Here is a 23,396-nt window from a genome sequence, read left to right on the forward strand (position 1 = left end):
TATTGCAAGTTATGAATAAAAGTTTTGGTCCATCCGAATATTTCGTTTTAAGCATTACTTAAATGGAAATAAAATATTTCAAATATAAAAAATATATAGCAAGTCCCTATATCAGTTAGCGACATATGTATATTTATTATTGTTTTGAAATATAATACGCTAAAATATTATCGCATAAACTCATCTTAGTAGCAAGGTGATACTTAGTTGCGAGTTCATATATCAGGGTACCTAGGCATAGAAACCATAGTGTAAGGACACACCGTTCTCTGCTTTCGGCACAAATTTTCGTCTTCTTCTGTTCAATAGCGTATTTTAACCCCGCGGTGTGTCTTAAGAGGCAAGTGAAAATAATTCATCCCCACATTAGATAATCATAAATCGAACCCACAACCATCATTTACAAGCCGTGGCTATGCCTCTAATTATAATCATATGGAAGCCCCTTAATAAATTTCTTGAAAAATAAAACAAAATTGTATAATAATATTTTATTTATATGTAGGTACGTACCTATACGTATTTATAAAGCTATATAAAAATATATTATTCCTTCAGGACAATAATATTTGTGACTTGACGCTTATATTTATTATCACACTATTATGGTCACCATTAACATATTTGTACATTTAAATGTATTTTTTTTTAAATATAATGTATAAATGAAAATATATATAAAAACAAATGTACCTAGGTAAGACAGTCATTCAGAATACGTATAAAAATGATAACAATAAAAAAATAACTTATTTAAAGTATGGAATACCACTTTCACTACAAAATAGGTAAAACTTTGTAAAATTTATTTTCTTAAAACATTAATAACTAATTATTCTTTCTTCAATGTGTTTTCACTTACACAGGTACCTATTATATAAAAAATAAAAAAAATAGAAAAAAAATTGTAATTGTAAGTACCTAACATGACTTAGTACAATAGTTTTTTTTATTTTATAATAGCAAGTAATATATAATTATAATTAGGTATTTATTTACAATAAAGAAATCCACCAGTTTACAAGCATATAAAATGTAAATTTTGCATAGAAAAATAAAAAATGACACAACACAACTTGGAAAGTAGATAGAAAGAATCTATTGAAACTTTTTTTAAACTAAGTTTCTCTAAATATGTATTTATATTTCATAATAAACTTCGAACTTCTTATATTCGATAAATAACTAGCTGTCGCCTGCAGCTTCGCCCCCGTGGTCAAATGGAAATAACTACTCGTGAATGACAGAACACAGTCTAATTTTATACTAGAAGTAGTTCCAACCTGTGTGTGTTGAACCCACAACCATTGTGCCATATATTAACTACGCTACAAGGATTAATAATATATGTATTAAGATGTAATAAAGAAACTTTTATGAATGGAGGCAATGTGTCATAAGGTCAGCTATAAAATATGCATTATATAAATTTAAGCATACTGTATTTTATCAAGATTATATATAATACTAGCGGACGCGCGCAGCTTCGCTTGCGTATTTAGGGGGATTTCTTATAACCCATGAAACATGTGTTCAATGAAATATTTTTAAGAGTAAATTTCAAATTTTATAACATTCGGTGGCGATTTAAAGATTTTTCCATACAAACTTTCAACCCCTTATTTGCTCCCTTCGGCGGTGAATTCTAGAAAACCATGAAACACATGTTCAATTAAATATTTTTAAGAGTCTAAATTTAAAATTTTATAATAATCCGTGTCGTTTTAAAGATTTTTCCATACAAACTTTCAACCCCTTATTTGCACCCTTAGCGGGAGAATTCTAGAAAACGATGAAACACGTATTAAATTAAATATTTTAAAAAATCTAAATTTCAAATTTTATAAAAATCGGTGCCGATTTAATTTTTTTTCCATACAAACTTTCAACCCCTATTTCACCCCTTTAGGGTAAAATTTTTTTAAAATCCCTTCTTAGTGGATGTCCAGATTACGAAAGTAAGCATCTGTCCAAATTCCACGTTTCTACTCACAGCGGTTACGGCTGTGCGTGCGTCTTACCTCAGTCAGTGAGGACAAGTCCTTTTATATATATAGATTATATATACATTTAAACTGATAGCATAGTTAGTTAGTGCCTAATTAAATTGCTATCGCGATGATTGTGGGTTCATTTCCACTCAATTTTAATTATAGGATGACGAATGGATTAATGTATTACTACGTTCACTGCCTATATTAAAATAAAGAAAATTAAGAAAAAAAAAAGAATACAAAAAAAACCGGCGAGGTGGAGTCATACTCGCTCACGAAGAGATCCGTACCATTATGTAAAAACGGCAAAAAATATCACGTTGGTTATAGCCCCCTTTAATATTTGTTTTATTTTGTTTTTTTAGTATTTGTTATAGCAGCGATATAAATTTAACTGTCTAGCTAACAAGTCTCATGAGATATACAGGTACAGACAGATAGAAAGAGCCTATCACTGGGTAAGCCTTAGTGATAGGATACCCTTTGGTAAAAGGGGATCCTATCACTAAGGCTTACCCAAAGGTTACCCAAAGGGGTAACCTAAAAAATATTTATACAATATATCAATAAAGGCGTTTTTTCCGGCAAGAACATTATTATTCTATGATTTCAATAATCTCATATAACTCAGGTTCAATACATAATTTTATATAAAATTTTACTCTTTAGGTATATTATAGCACATTAAAAATACTTAAATATTTAGATGCAATAGTATATGTAAATAAGCTTTATAGAACACTTGCTTATAGCTTGGACGGAATGTTCAAAAAGATAAGGATTGTAGGTTAATAATTTTACTTATTAATTTATTTAAAAAAGTTAATTTAAATGACAAAAAAAAAATCAAACAAAAGAAAAAGAAATATATAAGTCGAATTAAAAACATGAAATATATAAGTAATTTTCGAAGTGGAATTATCTTTCATACTCAAAAGAGAAAAAAAAACACTTTGGTACAAAATATTAACACAAAAACACCAGAAAGAAAAATAATAACAAATAATACAAACCAATAAAATAAAATAAAAATTGCCCCATCTCACCTTGATAACGAACCTAAACCAATCTCACATATAAGATATGGTTATGTCGCCATCAGTATAAAAATAATACACCAAAAATCTATAATTTGTTCATAAATTTAAACAATTCATATATACTATCACGTAGAATACAATGGTTCTGCATATAGCCGTGTCGGTGCGATGGGTAACGTAGGCATGGCGGGCGGCGACTCTCTAACTATCAATGCTGATTTCATTCTTCGTTTTGCTGTAGAAAAATATAACATATATAGTTTTTTCATATAATTAACATTATATAGTGTATATATTTTTTTCAGCTCCACGCTGTTTCCCGCACACAGCAGGATAGGCAGAGGGAACCTACTGTTAAGATCGTCCAATCCGCACTTTTCGCCAAATTCTGAAAGCATTGCGTGTTGAGTGACTCGAAAAACATACACAACTCACCAGTAGAATGCAAACAACACAACACAACAGCGGCAATAACACCGGCAACACTCAGCGCACCGGCGACCACCAACAGCGCGTATTGAGCCCCACTGTGGACGACACTGTTGTTGCGGCCGCATGTCGTTATGTTGTGTACTTGGTGTTGTTGTAGCACTCGTTGTAGGGGAACGCCTATTGAGCGGAATGTTGTTAGTGTTGCTTTGGGTGTCAACGCTTCGCCCGTGTTGGTTTTTCGTAGTTGGAAGCATGGTCTGTGGATAACAAGGAAATTTTATTATCATTTTTTATATAGTGAAATTTAAAGGTAGTGTTAAGGTACCTACTACACTCTCCACATATCGTCCGAAATTACGTCTGAAGTTTGGGGTTAATGAGTGGTGGAACACAATTTCCAATGTCTAAATGAAGCGGGGAAATCATCTCACGATCATTGCGTTTACGAATTTAAAAGAAATTGTCTATTTATTATCCAAAAATATTATAAATATCTAATTTCAAATGTTGAAGCTATTCACCCGCCGCCACCATAAAGCGCAAGATGTGCCGGCAGCGTTATAACATCGTGCAGCTGCAGCTTTAGACCGCGCGGTGCTAACAATTCTTGTAGCGCTTCACTCAGCGCTGCAGTGCGGCGGGACGTGGTACCTACGCCGGTGAGACGGAGTAAATCGCGTTCTCGTACTACTACTACCTGATGAATAGAAAGTTTTGCCAAATAAGTATGAAAAATTACTAAAATTATAAATTTAATAGATTACAAGACAAACCTTTACAAGACAATTTTATTATTAAATGTTTATTAATATTTATTTAAAATACGGCAAGCCGTCATGATACGAGTATGTTAAACGCTAGTCAGAGAGTTTGCAAAATTAAAAGTAAAACTGAAACTACATATAAGCGTGTTCAGTACATTCACAAATATGTAACTAATATTAAAAGCTATCATAAACGTCACGTATTAAAATTACTATACTTACTTCTACTAAGATATCGTTGTACCTATCCGTTTCATTTGAATTATTAGCTCTAATGGTCAACCTAAAATAAATAGAATCAATTAAAATTTGATAATTAATAAATAAATAATAATCATTTAAGAAATTTATGACGAAAGCCACCATACTGTAATTATAAAAAATACTGAGTTAAAAGCAATTATTTGTGTATTTTTCACATAAATATTAGTTACAGTTCGTGTATTTATAGTAAATAAGTAAATAATAGATTTTGACTCTATCTAAGAGGTGCCGGTTCAAATCTTGCTATATACAAAATTTTAAACAAGAATATAGCCATCGCAGCACAAAAATTAATAAATAATATAAATAAAAAACTAACCAAAAAGTGCCATCAGCGTAATGTATTAAATTTTTCATAATTTTCAATTCCCCATTCGTATTATTCAACACAATAACATCTGTCAAATTGCTAATTGATTTCGACTTGATCGGCGATTCGAATGTCATATTTACAATTTTATACTCTATGGTCAAAGCGTTTGGGTCTTTATCTGTAGCTTTGACAGTTGCGATGACAGTGTCAATCGGAATGTTCAGACGAACGCCAACTGTCATGTTAGAACTGTCAAATTTAGGTAAGTGGTCGTCGATGTCGACTATTTTGATGAGCAGTTGGATTTCTGTTGGGTCCTGGAATATTATAAAAAAATATTTTACTTTATGAGAAAAAAAATTATGTGTACCATAATACTCCATCGGTTATACTTTTATTTTCTAAGTTGTTCCCTACGCAAAATACCGTTTAATTAGTAATATTTATTAACATTTAGAATGTAGAAATTGAAGTTAATATAAATATATAGGTTATATTGAAAGCTACGCACTAAAATATTAAGAAATACGTACTTACCAATCTATTATAAGATTTTGTCAATTTGGGGGTAGTTTCATATTTAAAACATTTTATAGTCAACAGAATTCGGGATATGACCTCTCTATCTATCCTAGCGTTGGCGATGATTTGAGCTTTACTGTCGTTTGTACGTTGTATTTTGATTAGTTCGAGTTCATTACCGGCTGGAAAAATTATAATTGTTGATTAATATATACATAAGTAGTTAGGGTAGTACTAATATTAAAGTGATAAAATATAATGTGAATATTATTTCTTTTATGCATATTGAAATTGTGCTCATACTTATTTTAAAACACTAAAGAGTTTGTTCGGTTAAATACTAAAACGTTAGTAGTTTCAATATAACACACTGTAGCTACGGTCAGAGCGAGGTATACTTAAAGTGTGTCATAAATTCAAATTCAAATTCAAAATATTCTTTATTCAAATAAACTTTATAAGCACTTTTGAATCGTCGAATGTACATGTCAACAAAAAGCTACCACCGGTTCGGAAGGCAGTTCTGTTGAGAAGAGCCGGCAAGAAACTCAACAGTTGCTCTTTTTAAAGTCAATGGTATATTTTACTATTACATTAGCTGGCAGCTATCCTGCCTGACATTCAATAGACATTAATTCCATACATCTTTATCCTCTAAATATTCTTGAACAGTGTAATAAGCTTACTTGTTAGAATTTTTTTTACAGATATTTTAAATTTTGGTAGTGGCAAATTAAGAATACACTGCGGCATTTTATTATATACACGTATACTCAGACCCATAAAGGATTTATTAACTTTTTGGAGGCGAAAACTTGGTGTAACAAGCTTATCTTTATTTCTCGTTTCTATCGTATAACTATCGCTATTTTTTCTATGACAATGTATATTTTGTCGGACAAAGAGAATATTATAGTATAGAAATTGGGAAGCAACTGTAATAATACCTGCATCTTTGAAAACATCTCGCAGAGAATCTCGAGCTCTTAGATTATAAATATATCTTACGGCTCTTTTTTGGAGAATAAATATTGAATTGATATCTGAAGCACTGCCCCATAGCAGCATTCCATAAGATAAAATACTATGGAAATAGCTAAAGTAGACTAGTCGGGCAGTTTCAACGTCCGTCATTTGTCTTATTTTCTTAATTGCGAACGCGGCAGAGCTGAGTTTATCTGCAAGTGCTTCCAGATGAGCGTTCCACTGGAGTTTGGAATCTATAGTAACACCTAAGAAAATAGCTGATTCCGACACATTAAGAGGTTCTCCTTTAATTATTACATTAAAATTATGTTTTTTAACATTTGGTAAGGCAAACTCGAAAAATTAGATTATTAACATCAAACCAACGAAGAATATGCGATAATGCACTATTCACTTCGTCATAGTTTATTATATTTCTGTCAACCTTAAATATTAAAGAGGTATCATCCGCGAAAAGTACAATATCACATAGGTTCTTCACATAAAAAGGCAGATCGTTAATATAAAGAAGAAATAAAAGAGGACCAAGTATAGATCCTTGTGGAACGCCCATCTTTAGAGGAGATCCAGATGATTTTACATTATTTATACTAACCGTCTGGATTCTTTGGTTTAGATATGAGGCAATAAGGTCAAGGGCAGTATCCTGTATACCATAATGTTTTAGTTTTAACAACAGAGTTACATGGTCTACGCAATCAAAGGCTTTGGATAAGTCACAAAACACTCCAATTGCATTTTGTGACCTCTCCCATGCGTCATAAATGTGCTTTAGGAGTGCGGCACCCGCATCCGTAGTGGACCTACCTTTGGTGAAACCATATTGCTCACTATGGAAACAATTGTTAATATTTAAGAAAATTGTGAGCTGGTTGAACATTATTTTTTCAAATATTTTACTTAAGGATATCAAAACAGAAATCGGTCTGTAATTTCCAGGCTCAGATCTATCTCCACTTTTGTAAAGCGGCACTATTTTGCTATATTTCATTAAATCAGGAAAAGTACAAATAGTTATTCCCATTTGACAAAGCAGGCAAAGCCACAGTTACAAGCCAGTATAAAATATAATTACCTGTAATTACATAATCAATTTCAGCGTTTTCATCGATGTCTTCATCGATAGCCTCTAAAGTTCCTATGACTGTTCCAACAGGTATTTCTTCTTTTGTAGTCATTAATATTGGTGCATCATCCTGTAATATATTCTTAATATTTAATAGCTACTATTATTAGGCCGTCGTGGCGCATTGGTATATCGTAAACTGTAAACGCGACTGTTATGGGTACGTTTCCCACTCGATTTTCATTTCCTCGCTCTGCTACCAAGATAAAGCGTGGTGTTGAATTCCGCTGAATTATTCTCAAAATGGTTATATTTGTGGACATTTTTTAAGTATCCAAATATGGTTTATAATTTTTTTTATAATACCTTGGGTACCTAAGGATAGAGGGTGGCCTCTATCCCGCTATGCCTATGAGCATGAAGCGTATTAATAAACTTACCAGTCCACGTGCAAAACGGGGCTTATGATCATCAATGTCACCAACTTTAATAGTTAACACGCGTGAAGCCCGTTGTGGGGGATTCCCCTTGTCTGTGGCTTCTACTAGCAAAGTATAACTGTTACGATTCTCTCTGTCTAGAGTTCGACGAGTCGAAAGTATACCTGTTTGAGGGTCTGTAAAAGAAATATTTTTTAACTTTATTTTATTTTGGGTCGCATTGATGTAGCGGTATAACGTTTGACTATAAATGCAACATCTGAGGGTTCGATTACCATTCGGAGGAATTAATTCAAGCGTCGAGTGTACAGACACTTTCATCCTCGAAGCTGCTGGCCTTTGTACGCACGCATCCACATCCGAAAGTTCCGCTTACCATTAATTTGCTTTTTGCAATAAATTTAAAAAATATGTATTTTCGTTTCTCGCCCTGGTTCAAGACTATTGAGTTCGATTGGGCGGTGCGTAGGGAACGGAGTGTTTAACGGTAAGTTCCCTCTATCTATCCTGCTATATGCGGGATCAGGGTGAAGCTAAAATAATATCATACCAATAGCAAAAACCTCAGCATCATCGTTACTAGGCTGTATAGAGTATAACAGTTGTCCCGCCGGTAGAGTAGGGTCATCTGGATCACTCGCTACTACTTGAAACACTGCAGTACCAATGGTCGCACCCTGAAATGAAGGAAATAGTCATTTATTAAGGTTATTCGAAAAGAAAATGTAAATAAGAAGTCATGGATAATAGTAATGATGCCTTCACACTCCCGCCGCTGACAGAGCAGTTGGACTGACTGAGTGAGTGAGTGACTCACCTCGCTCACAGTGAGCTCCTCTCCGACAGCAGGCCTGATGAATCTGGGCACGCCGTCGTTGGCGCTCACGTCGCCCACGTACAGCACAAGCGACGTCACGCCCGAGTGCGTCCCGTCACTGGCCTCTGCCAATAAACGGTAAGGTTCCGTACGCCCGCGGCCGGTAAGGTCACGTTGTGTTGTTAGTAGCCCAGTATCTGCGTCTAAACTGAATAGACCTGTAATAAATTATAGATTTTTTTGTATACAAATTATTCAATTTAATTGTTAATTTTGAATAAAATTTATAAATATAGAAGTGCCATATCTCATCTCATTAGTTATACTCTTTTGCACTTAATATTCTTTAATCATTGGAATTCTACAAGCTTTATAAATTGGGACGTTTAACAATAATTCACAATCATTTTTCACACTAGCAGAGACAAGTGTAACATGAAATAAATGCTTTATTTTAGCCGACGATTTTTCTAGTGTAGGACGATAGAAGATCGATAATATTTTAACAAACAACTAAATTGAAAATCTGTACAATACTAATGTACATAACTATGTTTTCTTTTTACCTTGTCCTTATTTATGTTTTAGTCAGTTGGTTTTATTCTACAGGTGTCAGTGACCTCTTGAAGATTAACTACTACCACTACGACTTACCATGTGCATCACTCTCATCTAGCAATCTGTAGTGGACATCAGCCGCGAGTCCTTCATCAGGATCAGTGGCCAGTAATTTTAGCACACGCGCCCCAGTGTCTGCGTTCTCTGGAACTACAGCTGTAGAAAGACATTTATATTATATATTATTCTTCTGTTATCAGTTTCACCTAAACGACTGGACGGATTTCGATGAATTTTTGTGTATAAATTTAATGGATAGTTTGTATGGAGCTATATTCTTCATCCAAGTCTCCCTTCATTGAAGTTTAATATTAATTTAGCCCCCTCCTTCCTCTTAACTTCTCACCAATACGTACCAGTATATACATCCTTATCAAACACAGGCGCATTATCATTGACGTCCAGCACATCAATAAGCAGAGCTGCTCTCGTGCACCTGCCCCCTCCTTCTGAATCCCTTCCCCTTCGCATGTCCCCTACTACACCCCCTCCATCACAAGCCTCGACTTCTACTCGCAGTACTGATTGCCTTTCACGGTCTAGTGATTTGTTTTGTGCTACCTGTAGAAGGTATAAAGAAAATATATTTTATCGATACCACTTATATCTAACAGCTTAGGCAACTATACTTCCTACCAAAATCTAAATCATATTCATTCATATTTATATCAATCATGCTATAATGGCGTCAACAAAAAATCTTATAATTTTTACTCTAAAAATATTGCAAGTATAAATTAATAAGGAAACCAACAAAAAAAATTACTATCACATCACTAAACCAAAATTGTGATACATGACACTAACAGTAACACCACCGGTAACAGGGTCCACGTGCAACAACTCAGAGTAGTCCCCACGTAAATAGTACCGCACAGAATTGAATCCGCGACTGTCGTCGTCTATAGTTAGTACTGCGTCTGCATCGTTAGCTTTGACTCGTATTATTTCTTCTGGATATTGTGTTGATTCGAGTGTACTTGTTTTGTATAGCTGTGGAATATGATTAGTATTAATTTTCGAGAACGGCTTAAATGATGTACGTCTACGACATATAAAAAAGTGACGAAATCAAGAAAATCAATATTTTTTTTATTTGTGCAAAAATTGAGAATTACTTAACTTAAAAAGTTAAAAACAAGTTTAAAACATCTGCATATCTATTTTAAAGTATCTGGAGTTCTTTACCTCTTTATCAAATATCGGTGAATTATCATTTATATTCATCACTTCTATAATAACTTTCGCTACACTATGTTTACTCCCGTCGTTGCTCGTCGCTTGTACAGTCAACGTTAGATTAGGATTGGTCAATTCTTCATAATCTAAATGTCTTGTCAAAACCACTTGTCCACTTAATGGATCTACTTGCAAAAGACCCGTTTCCGAATTAATAACTTTAAAATTAGTTACAACATGGCCGGAAGTGGGATCTTCCGCCATTAAAACCAAAACGGTACTGCCGATCGGCTGTTCCTCTTTAACTTTGTGATGAATAACAGGTTTTGATGGCGTCCATCCTGGATTAGTAAATTGGGGATTTTTATCCGCATACGGCTGTATATATATTGTATACTCTGTAACGTCGAATTGCTTGTCCTTATTTATCTGTGCGTTGACATCTGTCACTTTGACAGTTAATATGACAATTGACGCTTGGCTGTAATCTAGTGTGCCATTGACAATTATTTCCCCAGACTCATCGTTAACTTTAAAAATATTCTTGTAATTGTAATTTGAGTTTTCCTTCAATTGGACACCGGCTTTAGAGAATGCTTTGATAGATACAAGACTATATTTAAGTTTTGCATTTGAATCTGTATCGTATGCGGTTATTTTGGTGACTGTTTCATCTTTTTTGGTTATTTCTGATATATACGTGGTTGTTTCTGTGTGGTTAAACTTAGGTGGTTTATCGTTTACGTCTTCTATTGTCACAAAAACGGTTGTTGTAGCGGTCTCTGGTACAGGTGTACCACTATCTACTGCTGATACTATTATTTCGTAGTGGTCCGGGTTCGAATCCCGATCGAGATTAGCGTCATTTGATACTGTTATCAGACCTGTTCTGGAATTAAAGTAAATATTTTATATTACATTCAAATATTAGTATTAGCTCAGTCGAGCTCAGTGGCGTGCCATTGGAGAGGCCTATGTCCAGCAGTGGACGAGGACAGGCTGATGATGATGATGATGATTAGTATTAAAGTTAATATGTTTATAGTTTATAATACATTTAAATATGATATGACTTGCAATGGTTTTGAGTTCTAATCTTAATAATAGTACATATTGCAATATGGCAACTGGTAAATTTGTACCAATTTGATAGACAGCTTTAATATTGCCATCTAAATAATTACCGATGCAAATCCCACTCATTCCACAAGGCTATAAAAATAATAATAAAACAACGTACTTTTCATTTATAACAAAATTATCCTTTGCTCCACTGACTATATGATATCTAAGAAGCTCATCCAAGCCATCCGGATCATTCGCTACTACAGTAGTAACGTTTTCACCTGGTGATATATCTTCACGTACGTTTGCTTTATAACTTGTTGGGTTGATAGGGTTGGTGGGGTTGACAGGATTGGTATGTTTGTATTGATGGTAGTTCCCTTTAAACACTGGTCTCTGATTCCCGGGGACTCCTACTCGAATGTACACTTTAGTTTCGTTGTATAGTGAGGGCTTTCCTGCAACGTAAAATAGTAATAAATTATATATTTTCTATATGACACAGATATTTTTTATTTTGCTCATTCAAATTAAATACATTTAATTGTTTGAGATGAGTAATAGTCTTAAACTTTTTCACACCACTGCACTACAAGTGCATATTTATTTGAAATACATTTAAATCAACTATAAATATATAGAAGTAAAATAAGAAAACATGATTTAAAAATCAATAACATATCAATGACATATTTCAATGTATATGAATTAATATAAAATCTTTGCTAAAGGTGGTTATGGAAGCTTTCGTTCCTCACTTTCCGTCGAATTCTGGATGCATTGCTTGTTAAGTGGTGGAACTCAACGCCGCGCTTTGCCTCTTTAAAAGAACGAGGAAAATGAAAATATAAAATATTTTATTTCCTCGAGTGGGAATCGAACTAACAACCTGTCTCGTTTACAGTCGCACGCTTGTGCTCCTGACTGGCATTTTAACATATTTACCATAACATGTTAAAAAAATTATAAAACACATACCATAATCAGTAGCTCTCAACAACAACTCATATATTCCTCGCGGCGTATCAGTTGCCGCTACATGGCGCAAAATGCGTATTTCCCCACTGCTTTCATCTACTTCGAATACTCCACTCATTTTCCCCGTTTCCTCATTGTGCCCCATAATTTCCCCATTTTGGTCTAACATATCCCCCATTTCCCCGATCTGTCCCATTACGTTGTCCCATTGTAGGGAGTATTTTACTCTACCCCCGCCTTGCGTGGGGCCATCTGCGTCACTCGCCTGATTAAAGGAGGGTATATATATGTTTTCTTTAATATGGAATAACACATAATATTTAAAATATTTATTCCACAGTTGGGAAATCAAATTAAATCCTTGAGTGAAGATGGAAGCAACAACCACGGCGGTTACAGTCAGATGCTGACATGCTGTGATATGAATTATACAGAGCAGGCTGTTCTGTATAATTCAGATCAAATCGATTCAGATTAAATCGATGTATTTTTGTAGATATTTACGTCAATAGCTAGTCCAATAAATGTTTGTGACATTCGCATCAAATGTTATTAGATTAGTACAAAAAGACATTTATAGAGTGCATTTGCAATAGCATGACGATACAGCTTATATTTTTTTTTATTTAACGACCATAATAAAATTAAGTAAAATAACTGTAAATTCTATACAATTATATATATTTTTAAATACTTTGTCTATGAAATATACTATATATTAGTACCACTTACCCGTACAATAAGTTGCGGTTCAAAACTCGTAGCACCATCTCGAATAGTTCGACTGTACTCAGGCATTTCAAAAATTGGGGCATTATCGTTCACATCCAATACATCCACAAAAACACTAACGCTAGTGCCCTTTCCTCCGCCATCTTTAGCCAGCATTGTTAAACTATAACTCTTTTGAACTTCATAATCTAAATTACCAGCTACGTATAATCCTCCGCCAATTTCGTCCGTCTTAAACATATTAGAACCAAAACCTGCTAACGAGTACTCAATTTCACCAAAAATTCCATAATCTTTGTCCTTCGCTGTTATATTTCCAATTTTCATGCCAATCTCAGAATTTTCAAGAACATTGAACTTATACTGGGGCAGATCGAACACTGGGGCATTATCGTTCATATCGAGTAACTTAACATTCACTCGAGTAGATGACATTTCTTCTCTATTCACAGACGCGACTACATCAAACACAAATAATCGTTGTTCTTCATCATCGACATCATAATCTAATTTTGATGAGTCATTAACTTTGATACTAATCGGGGTACGACCTTCTCCACTATTAGTGCTAATAGTAAACACTCCTTGCGAGTTAAAAACGTCTCTCAAAGATAGATTATAATGACTATTATGCCCCAAATCTGGGTCATCGACGTACATAGACAGCCCTGGTAAGGGGCTTCCCTGTTCGATGTTTTCAGGGACTGTAAGAGAAAATGAGTTTTGGTTAAAAGTAGGGGCATGGTCGTCCACGTCGGTTACGACGATGGTTATTGGCATCACTGTATAGTCTGATGGTACTTCGTTATTTATCAGTTCGGTTGCCTGGAATTTTACAATAATTTATTATTAATATAGTGTATGAAGTAGGGTTTAATAATATTTGTTTTAAAGGATTATTTCCTTCATTATTTCTATTAAAATTGATTTGCATATACAATATAAAAGTAATAAATGTATTGAAAAGAACTAATAATTTATTTACTATGAAATAGTAATCTTAATTTTAAAGCTGTTTATTAATAAAATATAATTAATAGATAAAATTTTCTGTTCTGTACGACATTATCATTTACCAGTTAGTAAAACATCGCTAGTGACGTCCTATCGACTTCTAAGGTAACTTCATGTTCTAGACCTAGATACAAAAACAGAAAGAAAAACACATACCTTAACAAAAAAATTATAAACGCCGCCATTTTGCACAACTATATCGCTCTCCCTATCAAGTGGTACATCTGTAGTGACCAACGTAGTGCGACCTATTGACCTTTCAGGTATTAATTTAAAGTACTGGGCAGTATCGCCTTCGAGGGTCAGTAGAACTGGTCGGGGATTTGCTGTGTCACCGTCTTTAGATATTATTTCCATTATACTTGTGTTCTGTAAAAGGATTTCATAAAAAAATAGCTTCACGCATTATCTCAGGGTACAGGGTGCGAATACAGCAGAGTAGGCAGATGGAACCTAGTGCTAAGAGACTCTGTTACTCAAGCACCGGACAGTTTTAGAGACATTGCGTGTTGAATGGCGGAACTTAACGCGGCGTTTTATCATAATAGAAAGGGGAAATGAAGAAGAGGGGGAAGAATTGATTGCTCGAAGGGCGGAATTGACACAGGAACATCATAAAACATAAATATATCATTTTTTAAAATAAAACTAATTAAATATTTACTTACCGGGGGTGTATTCTCCGGTATAGCAGCGGAGTAGGGCGCGTTGAGGAACACGGGCGGCTGGTCCTGCACGTCGCGCACGGCCGCCGCCAGCGTGGCCACGGAGCGAAGGGGGCGCTGACCCCCGTCGCGGGCCTCGAGAGTCACTATATAGGTGGAGCGCACTTCGTAGTCCAGGGGCTTAGTCGTGTATATGTGAGCTTGGTATCTGTTTGTAGTTAACTGTTGGTGGAAATATTAGTTGTGTTTGGTATGTTAATCATTAGAAAGAAATATGAATAAAGCCCGCTTTAGAGGGCTTTGGTGCGATTTTAAAAATTTTAATGTATTTTTTAGAATATAAAAATCTTTATTTTCTGCATTAATCTAATATACGTTTTTTTTTTGTTATTACAACTATTTAAATAAATTGCCTAAGACTTTACCATTTCAGTTTCTATTCTAAATGTGGCACACGCTTCAGCATCACTCCCTCTTTCTTTAGTTGAACAAGTGATTTGTATTTTAGCATTTTCTCCTTCATCTAAATCAGTTACTATTATATTTGGTGTGACCTGTAAGTGGAAAATATTTTTACTAGACACCTCGGGTATTGAACCTGCTATAAACGTCTAAGTATTCATATCTTAGATATTTTGTAATATTTTACATTGTGTTTATTATTTACATATGTATTAAATATATACCTACCTACTTTATGGCTTATTGGTGAACTATTTCCTAAAAAGATTTTTCCTAATATTAAGCTTCTTTTGAAGTATATCGTGAATTTTATAATGAACTAGCGGCCCGTTCGCGGTTTAACCCGCGTGAACTATGTTATTATTAATTTCTGTCTCCATGACTACGTCCTAGTGACGTCTATGCAAAATTTGAGACTCCTAGCATTTGTAGTAACGAAGTTTCATACAAACTTTCGACCCCAAAAACAACCCCTTAGAAGTCGAATATTGCAAATTCCCGTCTTAGCGAGCACCTACGTCCTATAAATAACTCCTATGCAAAATTTGAGATTCCTAGCACTTGTAGTTTCTGAGATTTCGTGACGAGTGAGTGACCTTTCGATTTTATATATATAGATTATGATGTATCTGTGCAAAAGTAGTAGTAGTAAGTGTGCGTTCATCACCTTAAACACTGAATCAAGGTGATCAAATAGGAGGTTAAATCCTATCTATGCTATGTTTAAGTAAAACAATATACAAAAAACATTTTAAAGTTAATTAAGTAAAATGTAGCCTCTATCAACAAAGTTTTTAAATATTATTCTTTGTAATTATTTGTGAGTAACGAAATTTTTGAAAATGTACCGGTCATATAATATTGTAAGTACTGTTGTATGTACTGTTGTAAGGTAGACATTGGGAAATATGATCAACTATTGTAATTTAAATATTCCGGAATGAGAGTCGAACGCCCAACCATATCGATTACAACCAGACGTCCCACTGCACCACAATGGCCTGGCCTCAACAGATTACAAATACTCATATAACAAAAATGCTCACCTCGATTTCACTTCCCACAGGCAAAGCTTCACTAATATTTACAATATACGGCCTATTATGGAATACAGGAGGATTGTCGTTGACATCACGCACTGGTATAACACGTCTTAACGATACTGTGTTAGGTTCCGTATCTTCTATACCTTCGTCTGGAATTGAAATTTTGTATAAAATTAGCTTTTTTATATTACACTATTATTTTTATTATATTATTTATTATTTTTTAAATATGAATCTTTATAAGTGTTTAATAGTGGCGCAGGGGCACAAGCGTGCGACTGTAAAGCGACAGGTTGTGAGTTCGATTCCTTTATTCGAGGAAATGTAATATTTAATATTTTTATTTCCTCGCTTTGGTATTACACACTAAGTTGGGATTCGAGCCCCAGTCCCGTTACATTTAAGCCTTCATTTCAATCTTTTCATAATATTAGCAATATTAATATAAAGAATATACGATTATTTATATTTATATAATATGTATAAATATAGCTCTTTTTACCTGTTATACTAATAATAACTTCCAATTTCGCCTGTTGTTCCCTATCTAGAGATTTTGCTAAGGTCACCACCCCCGTCGTGGAGTCGACACTAAAGTACTGTCCGGATATTGAATATCTTAACGGACCGTTTTCGGGGTCGATTCCTGAAGAATGAATTTTTTTAAATTAATTTTTAGAAAAAAAATTAACTGATCTCAAAAATATCAGTTGTATAAATCATATCAATTTGACATTAAGTTATTAAATTAATAATGCAACAAAAAAAAAATCACGACGACGCCGATTCAAACTTCTTATGTGTTACATTACATTAAGAACTTAATTATAGAGATTAATATTAAACATTCTCTTAACAGCTTTTTATTTTTTTTAAATATATGGTGTTTTATCACTACTTTTTTCTCACTATTAATGTGAAAAAAATACCTTTTAGATGATACACCGGTGTTCCAACAATAGTATCCTCTGCAATGCTAAACTGCGACATATCACCACTTTGGGGTACAAAGTGCGGGGCCCTGTTGATTATTTGTGCCCCGCATAGGTTTAGTAAGCATATTATTAGTAATATTATGAGGGGATTCGGTTCGTTCAACACTGACGCCGCTTTACGCCGTTGGAGAATTATCTCCGCCATCTGGAAATGTTTGTGAATATTAATAATATAGCAAAAAAACCTCTTAAGAGATTAGTACTATTCAGGTCCTGGCTTCATGATGAGACCAGTTCGATGATACCATATTATTGTATTGAAGCTAAAGCTATGTATAAGTACCTATAACTGTCAAATAAGCTACGTAAATTTCATTGAAATCAGAAAATCAGAAAATAAGAAAGAAAATTAGAAATCAGAAAATGAAATTTGGATTGAAATTTGATGCCCATGACGTTGCAGGATGAAGAGTCTAAACCAGTGCCTGGGACTTATAACCCATGTGTAGGTTTAAGAGGCCCCTTTAAGTGTTCATTAACTCTACTCCACTGTTCAAGCTCCTCTACTCAACCAAAACAATGAACTAATAATAATAATATGATATAAATTACATTACTGTAATTATTTTATTTTCAAACAAGAGGAATTCGTATTGACCTTCTAATAACGCACGTAACCGGTATTTTATTGGGTTATTTTGTAAATGGCGTTCTGTCACTTGTATCCACGTGCGACTAAAATAGCATGCCCTTTTATTATACAAACGAATAATTTTGTAAAATGTTATAGGTACTTGTATAGTAAATCAATGATTTAGTCTGTATTATTTTTGTTAACTATTAAAAAAAGAGAAATAAGTGACAAGTTATTTTATATTTTCAGAAAGATCTTTGGCTTGCGCGATTTTTACATATTTTAAATGGAATTATTGTATTCGTAGTAATCGGTTACAATTTTAGTATTTGAAATAAAGTTAAGGCACATTGTTCAATCTCTTAATAAATAAAATGTACTGTAAATGTGTGTAATTGTTTTAACAGATATTATTGAAATTTCTTATCATAGTCTGATGATGGAAGTGGAAGATACCTGATGGAATTTCGAAGTGCCCACTAATAAATAAATATATCGAGTTTGTGCTCATTACTTTCAGCTTCACATTGTATCCCGCAGCAGGGTAGGCAGAGGGAACCTAGTGTTAAGACACTCCGTGACCCACTTTCCGCCGAAATCTGACTGCAATATCGACTGGTTGTGGGTTCGATCCCCACTCGAGGAAATGAAATATTTATTTAAATTTATATTTTCGTTCTGGTATCGAGGATAAGCGCGGCGTGAAGTTTCGCCACTCAACACGTAATAAATACCTCATTACTTCGTCTTATTAATGTTATTAGTGTTCTGTTGATAGCGTGTTTATAGTTTTTTTTAACTAATAATTTATTTTAATATGTCCAAATATAACTTAGTTACAAATATATCCAATTAAATTTTTATTTATTTCATTTATTAGGAAGCCAACGTTACATACTAGGATACATAGTATGTCTCAATTACAGACAAATTTTACTTGAAATTAAAAATGTTGCTCACATCTTCTAAGTTTAAAAGGGCCTATATTTAAACTTCTAACATAAAAAAGGGTTCCAATAATACAAAATCAAATAAAGGAAGCAAACATCTAGGTAAATATGACTTAAATACTGTTCTCTTTACACAGTCGCACGAAGAAATCGATAATTTGCCAGCTATCCGTTAAGCATGTTAACTAACGGTTAAAACTAACCTGTCCCAGAACTGGCCCTAACCAAGTAACATAACCACTGCCATACATTTCACAATGCGATAGACTATAGTGTTGCGTCGGCCGCGGTCACGCTGAACAATTGCTTACGTAAATTTGGCACCGTGGTAACTCGTGATTTTGAACTGAGTAATGACCTTTGTTCATATATAAATGGTTTAAGGAGAGAATGTAGTGAAAAATCACTCTTTTTCACCTTGGAATTTCGTTAGGTTACGTATACAAGAAAAGTAGGTCAATCTGAGAGTAAGATTCGAATGTATAATCGTCGCGGGCATTAAAATATGTCACAATTTGATCACGTTGGTGTTTTGTTTTTCAAATTGAAAACAAGTTTATTAAAGTTTTACATAGTAAACTACGAAATAAAATACAATATATACAAATGAAATATGTATATATGTGCATATAAATAATATTTCGTTAATTCGTAGGGTTGTAAATTGTAGAGTTCTAGGTATGGTTGACAGAGTTCTAGGTAAGATATCGTTTCCCTCGAAGACTTTTCTTTGACAGAACTAGAAAATAGTGGGAATTTCCTGTTGAAATGGAATTTTTTACCCAAATAAATTTGTTTAGAGCGGCGCGGCGTACAGATTCGCAACTTAACACGCATCGTCTCAAAATTATTGCGGAAATTGGGGAACGGAGACCTGCTATATATGCAGTATATAGCGTGAAACATAAAAAAAATAAAAAACGTTAAAAGCTCAAGAAAATAACCAGAGCGAGGGCTCTTGTTTCAATATTGATATTTACATAACTATTGTCATCATCTTTTAATTACTTTACCCTAGTTTTCATTGACTAATATCGACAATAACTGTTGTGGTGACTTAGTTAAATATTATAGTATAGTCCGTTGTGGCATAGCAGCACATCTGACTAAAACTCGCCCAAATTTTCGGGACATTGCGACACTACGGCCTATTTTTCTTTATAATCATTAAAAAATTTTAGCTTTAGCTTCACGCTAAATCCAGCATATCAGGGTAGGCAGAGGACACCTAGCAGCAGCATAGGGGCATTGCGCGTTGAGTGACGAAACTCAACGCCGCGCGTTTGCCTCGTTACCCTCGTTATCTCCCCTAGTGGGAATCGAAACTTACAATCGGCTCACGCTTGTGCCCCCCCTGCTGTACAACTGCTTCTGAAATTACTTTCATCATCATCATCATCATCATCAGCCTGTCCTCGTCCACTGCTGGACATAGGCCTCTCCAATGGCACGCCACTGAGCTCGAAATTACTTTAATAAGCGGAAATAGAACCTGTTACTCAAGTCCATACTATGCCCTATACCTCCTTAGTCTAATACATCGACCTACATAACGGCAACGTGATCTCAACAGATCTAATTTCTTGTGGTTTCTAGTTTCCTTTGGTTAAGCTTTTGGCTTAACGTAGCGTTAGATAAGATATAGAAATATAAAGGGTATACTATATATATTTAAATGTAAAAGGACTTTTATATAAATACAATAATAAAAGTCAAGTTAGTTAAATATAATAATAAAAGTTAATCAATGAGTTACACCTACGTAATATGTGGTTGGAGCTATAAATTATATGAGCCTAAATTTGGAATATTTACTATTAACTTCTGAAGAGTTCCACTATTCAAATCCTGGCTCCACAATAAGTCCAGCTCGTTGATACTATAATTTATTGTTGTATTGTCTTCTGAGATACATATGTATGTATGATACAATTATCAAAAGTGGTTCAATATCAGTTTCTTAAACTTCATCCATCCAACTTCAAACATCTTTTATTAGGTACAGTTTTGTACCTAATAAAAGATGTTTGATGTTCACAATAAAAACTGTACCTAATAAAAGATGCAAAAATATGAAAAATTTGTAAATAAAAAAAAATTGGTCGTGGTCACAGTCGTGGCGTAGGGGCACAAGTCACTCGAGGAAATGAAATCTTTAATAATGTCATTTCCTCGCACTGGTAACACAGTAGAATTCAGCAAAAAGTGGGGAATGAGTTTCTTAACACCAGGTTCCTTCTGCCTACCCTGCTATGTGCGGGATACTGCGCGAAGCCAAAAACGATTCTTTGAGTAAGTCATAATAATGAAATTGCAACATTAATACCATTAAGTAATTACATTTAATATTTCAACTATTAATAATTACTCAAATTGCTCTAATGTATTTAATTATTGTATGTGAATCTATTATAATATAAATGATATGCATTCTTTTAAATAAATAAAAATATACTAATTACTTAATCTGTCTAGTCTAAATAAACGGTTATGGGTTCGATTATCAGTTGGACGATTTCTTCTGATGCATATAATATTAAATAACCATAAAATATATAAAATAAATATTAAAGAATCCTTACTCTACGTGTATAGTGTATATAAAATAAAAATGTTGTTTTAACATAAAAAGTGCATGTCCAAACAAAACTGCTTCACTCATATGGCTTGGCTTACAAGTTACAAATGAGGAAATCGTGACGCAAACTGCACACGCAGCAGATCGCATGAAATAACACGACGATCTAAATACCATCGTAATATATGGAATGTATTGCTTGGTTTGGTTTAAATTTTTTATTATAGATTAATCTTATTATAGGGATAGGCAAAAGCAGATAGTGACCCATCATTCCCTTTTAAGCTTCGTACGGTCGTACCTTAAAAGGAAAAAACGGAACCTTTTTAGGATCATTGTGTCGTCTGTTAAAACCATTTATCTCAAGATCGCTTGAAACAAGGTGAAATTGATATCAAACAGACAGGTCTATCGTCCCATATGAATATATTAAATATTTAATTCCCCGAGTGGGAATCAAACCCACAACCATCTTGATTGCGACAGTCACTTGTTTGTGCCTCTCCGCCACCGCCTTAATAAAAATATATAATAAAAGTTATTAATTTTCTAGGTCTAGAAAAAAATTGGCTCACAAATAAAACCTAAGAACCCTAGTTATTTAAGTGGGTGATACCATAAAAACCATCATTCATAACCTCGAAGTCACTGAACTATAGACAATGGTGCGCGTGGGAAATGTGATAATTTGATGTTCCTTGTTTCTTCGCTGTTAGCGTATGTTACGTAGTATATACTGTTATTTCTTCTTTATCGTAGTGGGCAGAGAGAATCTGGAGATAAGACACTCCGTTCTCCACTTTTCGCCATATTTTCGAGGCATTGCGTGTTGAGTTGCGAAACTCAACGCCGCGCCTAATTAAATATTAGTAGGTAAATAATAATTATTTTCTCCGAGTGGGAATCGAATCCAGAACTGTGGCGTTTACGGTCACACTTGTGTTTCTTTTCTAAAAAAAATTGTAAAACTAAACAAAACTTTGAACTTGAAAGCTTATATTTAACACGAAGGCCTCTACGTAAATGGATTATCTTCTAGATCGTCGTGATGCAGTCAGCAGTGGGCCTGCGTCTGGCTGTAAAAGCGATGGCTGTGGGTTCGAGTCCTCGAAGAGAGAATATAATCAATATTTCAATAATTTTCATTTCCCTGCTCTGATAACAAAGTGCGGTGTTTAGTTCCGGCACGCAACAAGCAATCTCTCGATGATGAGGGATACAGAGTGAAGCTATATTAAAAGCTTATATTTATATAAGTATAACTCGAAGGCCACTATATCATAAAATTAGTTTATTCTATATCAATAAACGTGGGAGATGAGTTAAGATAGAAATATGTATATATTTGGCACACATATTATGACCTTGATGACTAAACAAAACGTTATGCAAAGAAAGTTCCGCAAGTAAACACAAATTTTGCTTACAATTTAGGTATTAAGGTATAACCTAATACGTACCTTTTATAATTTATGTTACACTATAAACCATTTAAAATGTCATCTTTTTTCACAAACACTGTTTATTTTTTCATAAATAATTATAAACTAAAATATTTTACACTTTTATTACATCTTACGAACTTCGAAGTTTAAAACGTACTGTCAAAAACTTGCACCACCGGTATTCTTAATCGGTAAATACTATGTTTATCTCGCTCACACTACACGCTAAAATATATAGAATAGAAAGAGGTAGCTATATAAGTTACGTTCAACTTGAAAGGATTGCAGATAGCGCCTTTTTGCGAAGGTAAAAGTAACGGGGATTTTCTTAAGATGCGTGAGTGGAGACAGAAGATACGATAATGATATTGTTGGAAAGAGACAGATAGAGTTAGGTCACGTTATAATGTCGTATGAATTTGTTGCACTAAGGTCATGGGAGCGAAAAATTAACTT

General features: G+C 34.0%; 1 protein-coding gene across 1 annotated transcript; it reads right to left on the bottom strand.

The window, feature by feature from the left end:
- Positions 1-476: 476 nt before the first annotated feature.
- Cad74A (cadherin 74A) lies at positions 477-23,101 on the bottom strand. Its single transcript, XM_085195972.1, has 24 exons — positions 22,956-23,101; positions 17,328-17,538; positions 16,901-17,044; positions 16,399-16,547; positions 15,316-15,444; positions 14,894-15,112; positions 14,382-14,594; positions 13,212-14,036; positions 12,480-12,744; positions 11,677-11,959; positions 10,446-11,325; positions 10,065-10,250; positions 9,614-9,818; positions 9,294-9,413; positions 8,640-8,857; positions 8,373-8,499; positions 7,823-7,998; positions 7,392-7,512; positions 5,345-5,511; positions 4,814-5,124; positions 4,453-4,513; positions 3,988-4,163; positions 3,470-3,723; positions 477-3,269 (listed from the first exon to the last, which is right to left on the bottom strand). The coding sequence occupies exons 2-24, from the start codon at positions 17,536-17,538 to the stop codon at positions 3,160-3,162; spliced, it is 5,550 nt and encodes a 1,849-aa protein (XP_085052098.1). The 5' UTR covers positions 22,956-23,101; the 3' UTR covers positions 477-3,159.
- Positions 23,102-23,396: the final 295 nt, after the last annotated feature.

This window comes from Heliconius melpomene, chromosome 13, assembly GCF_056956725.1.
Source record: "Heliconius melpomene rosina isolate 202511_hmr_F chromosome 13, ASM5695672v1, whole genome shotgun sequence".
Taxonomy (NCBI): Eukaryota; Metazoa; Arthropoda; class Insecta; order Lepidoptera; family Nymphalidae; genus Heliconius; species Heliconius melpomene.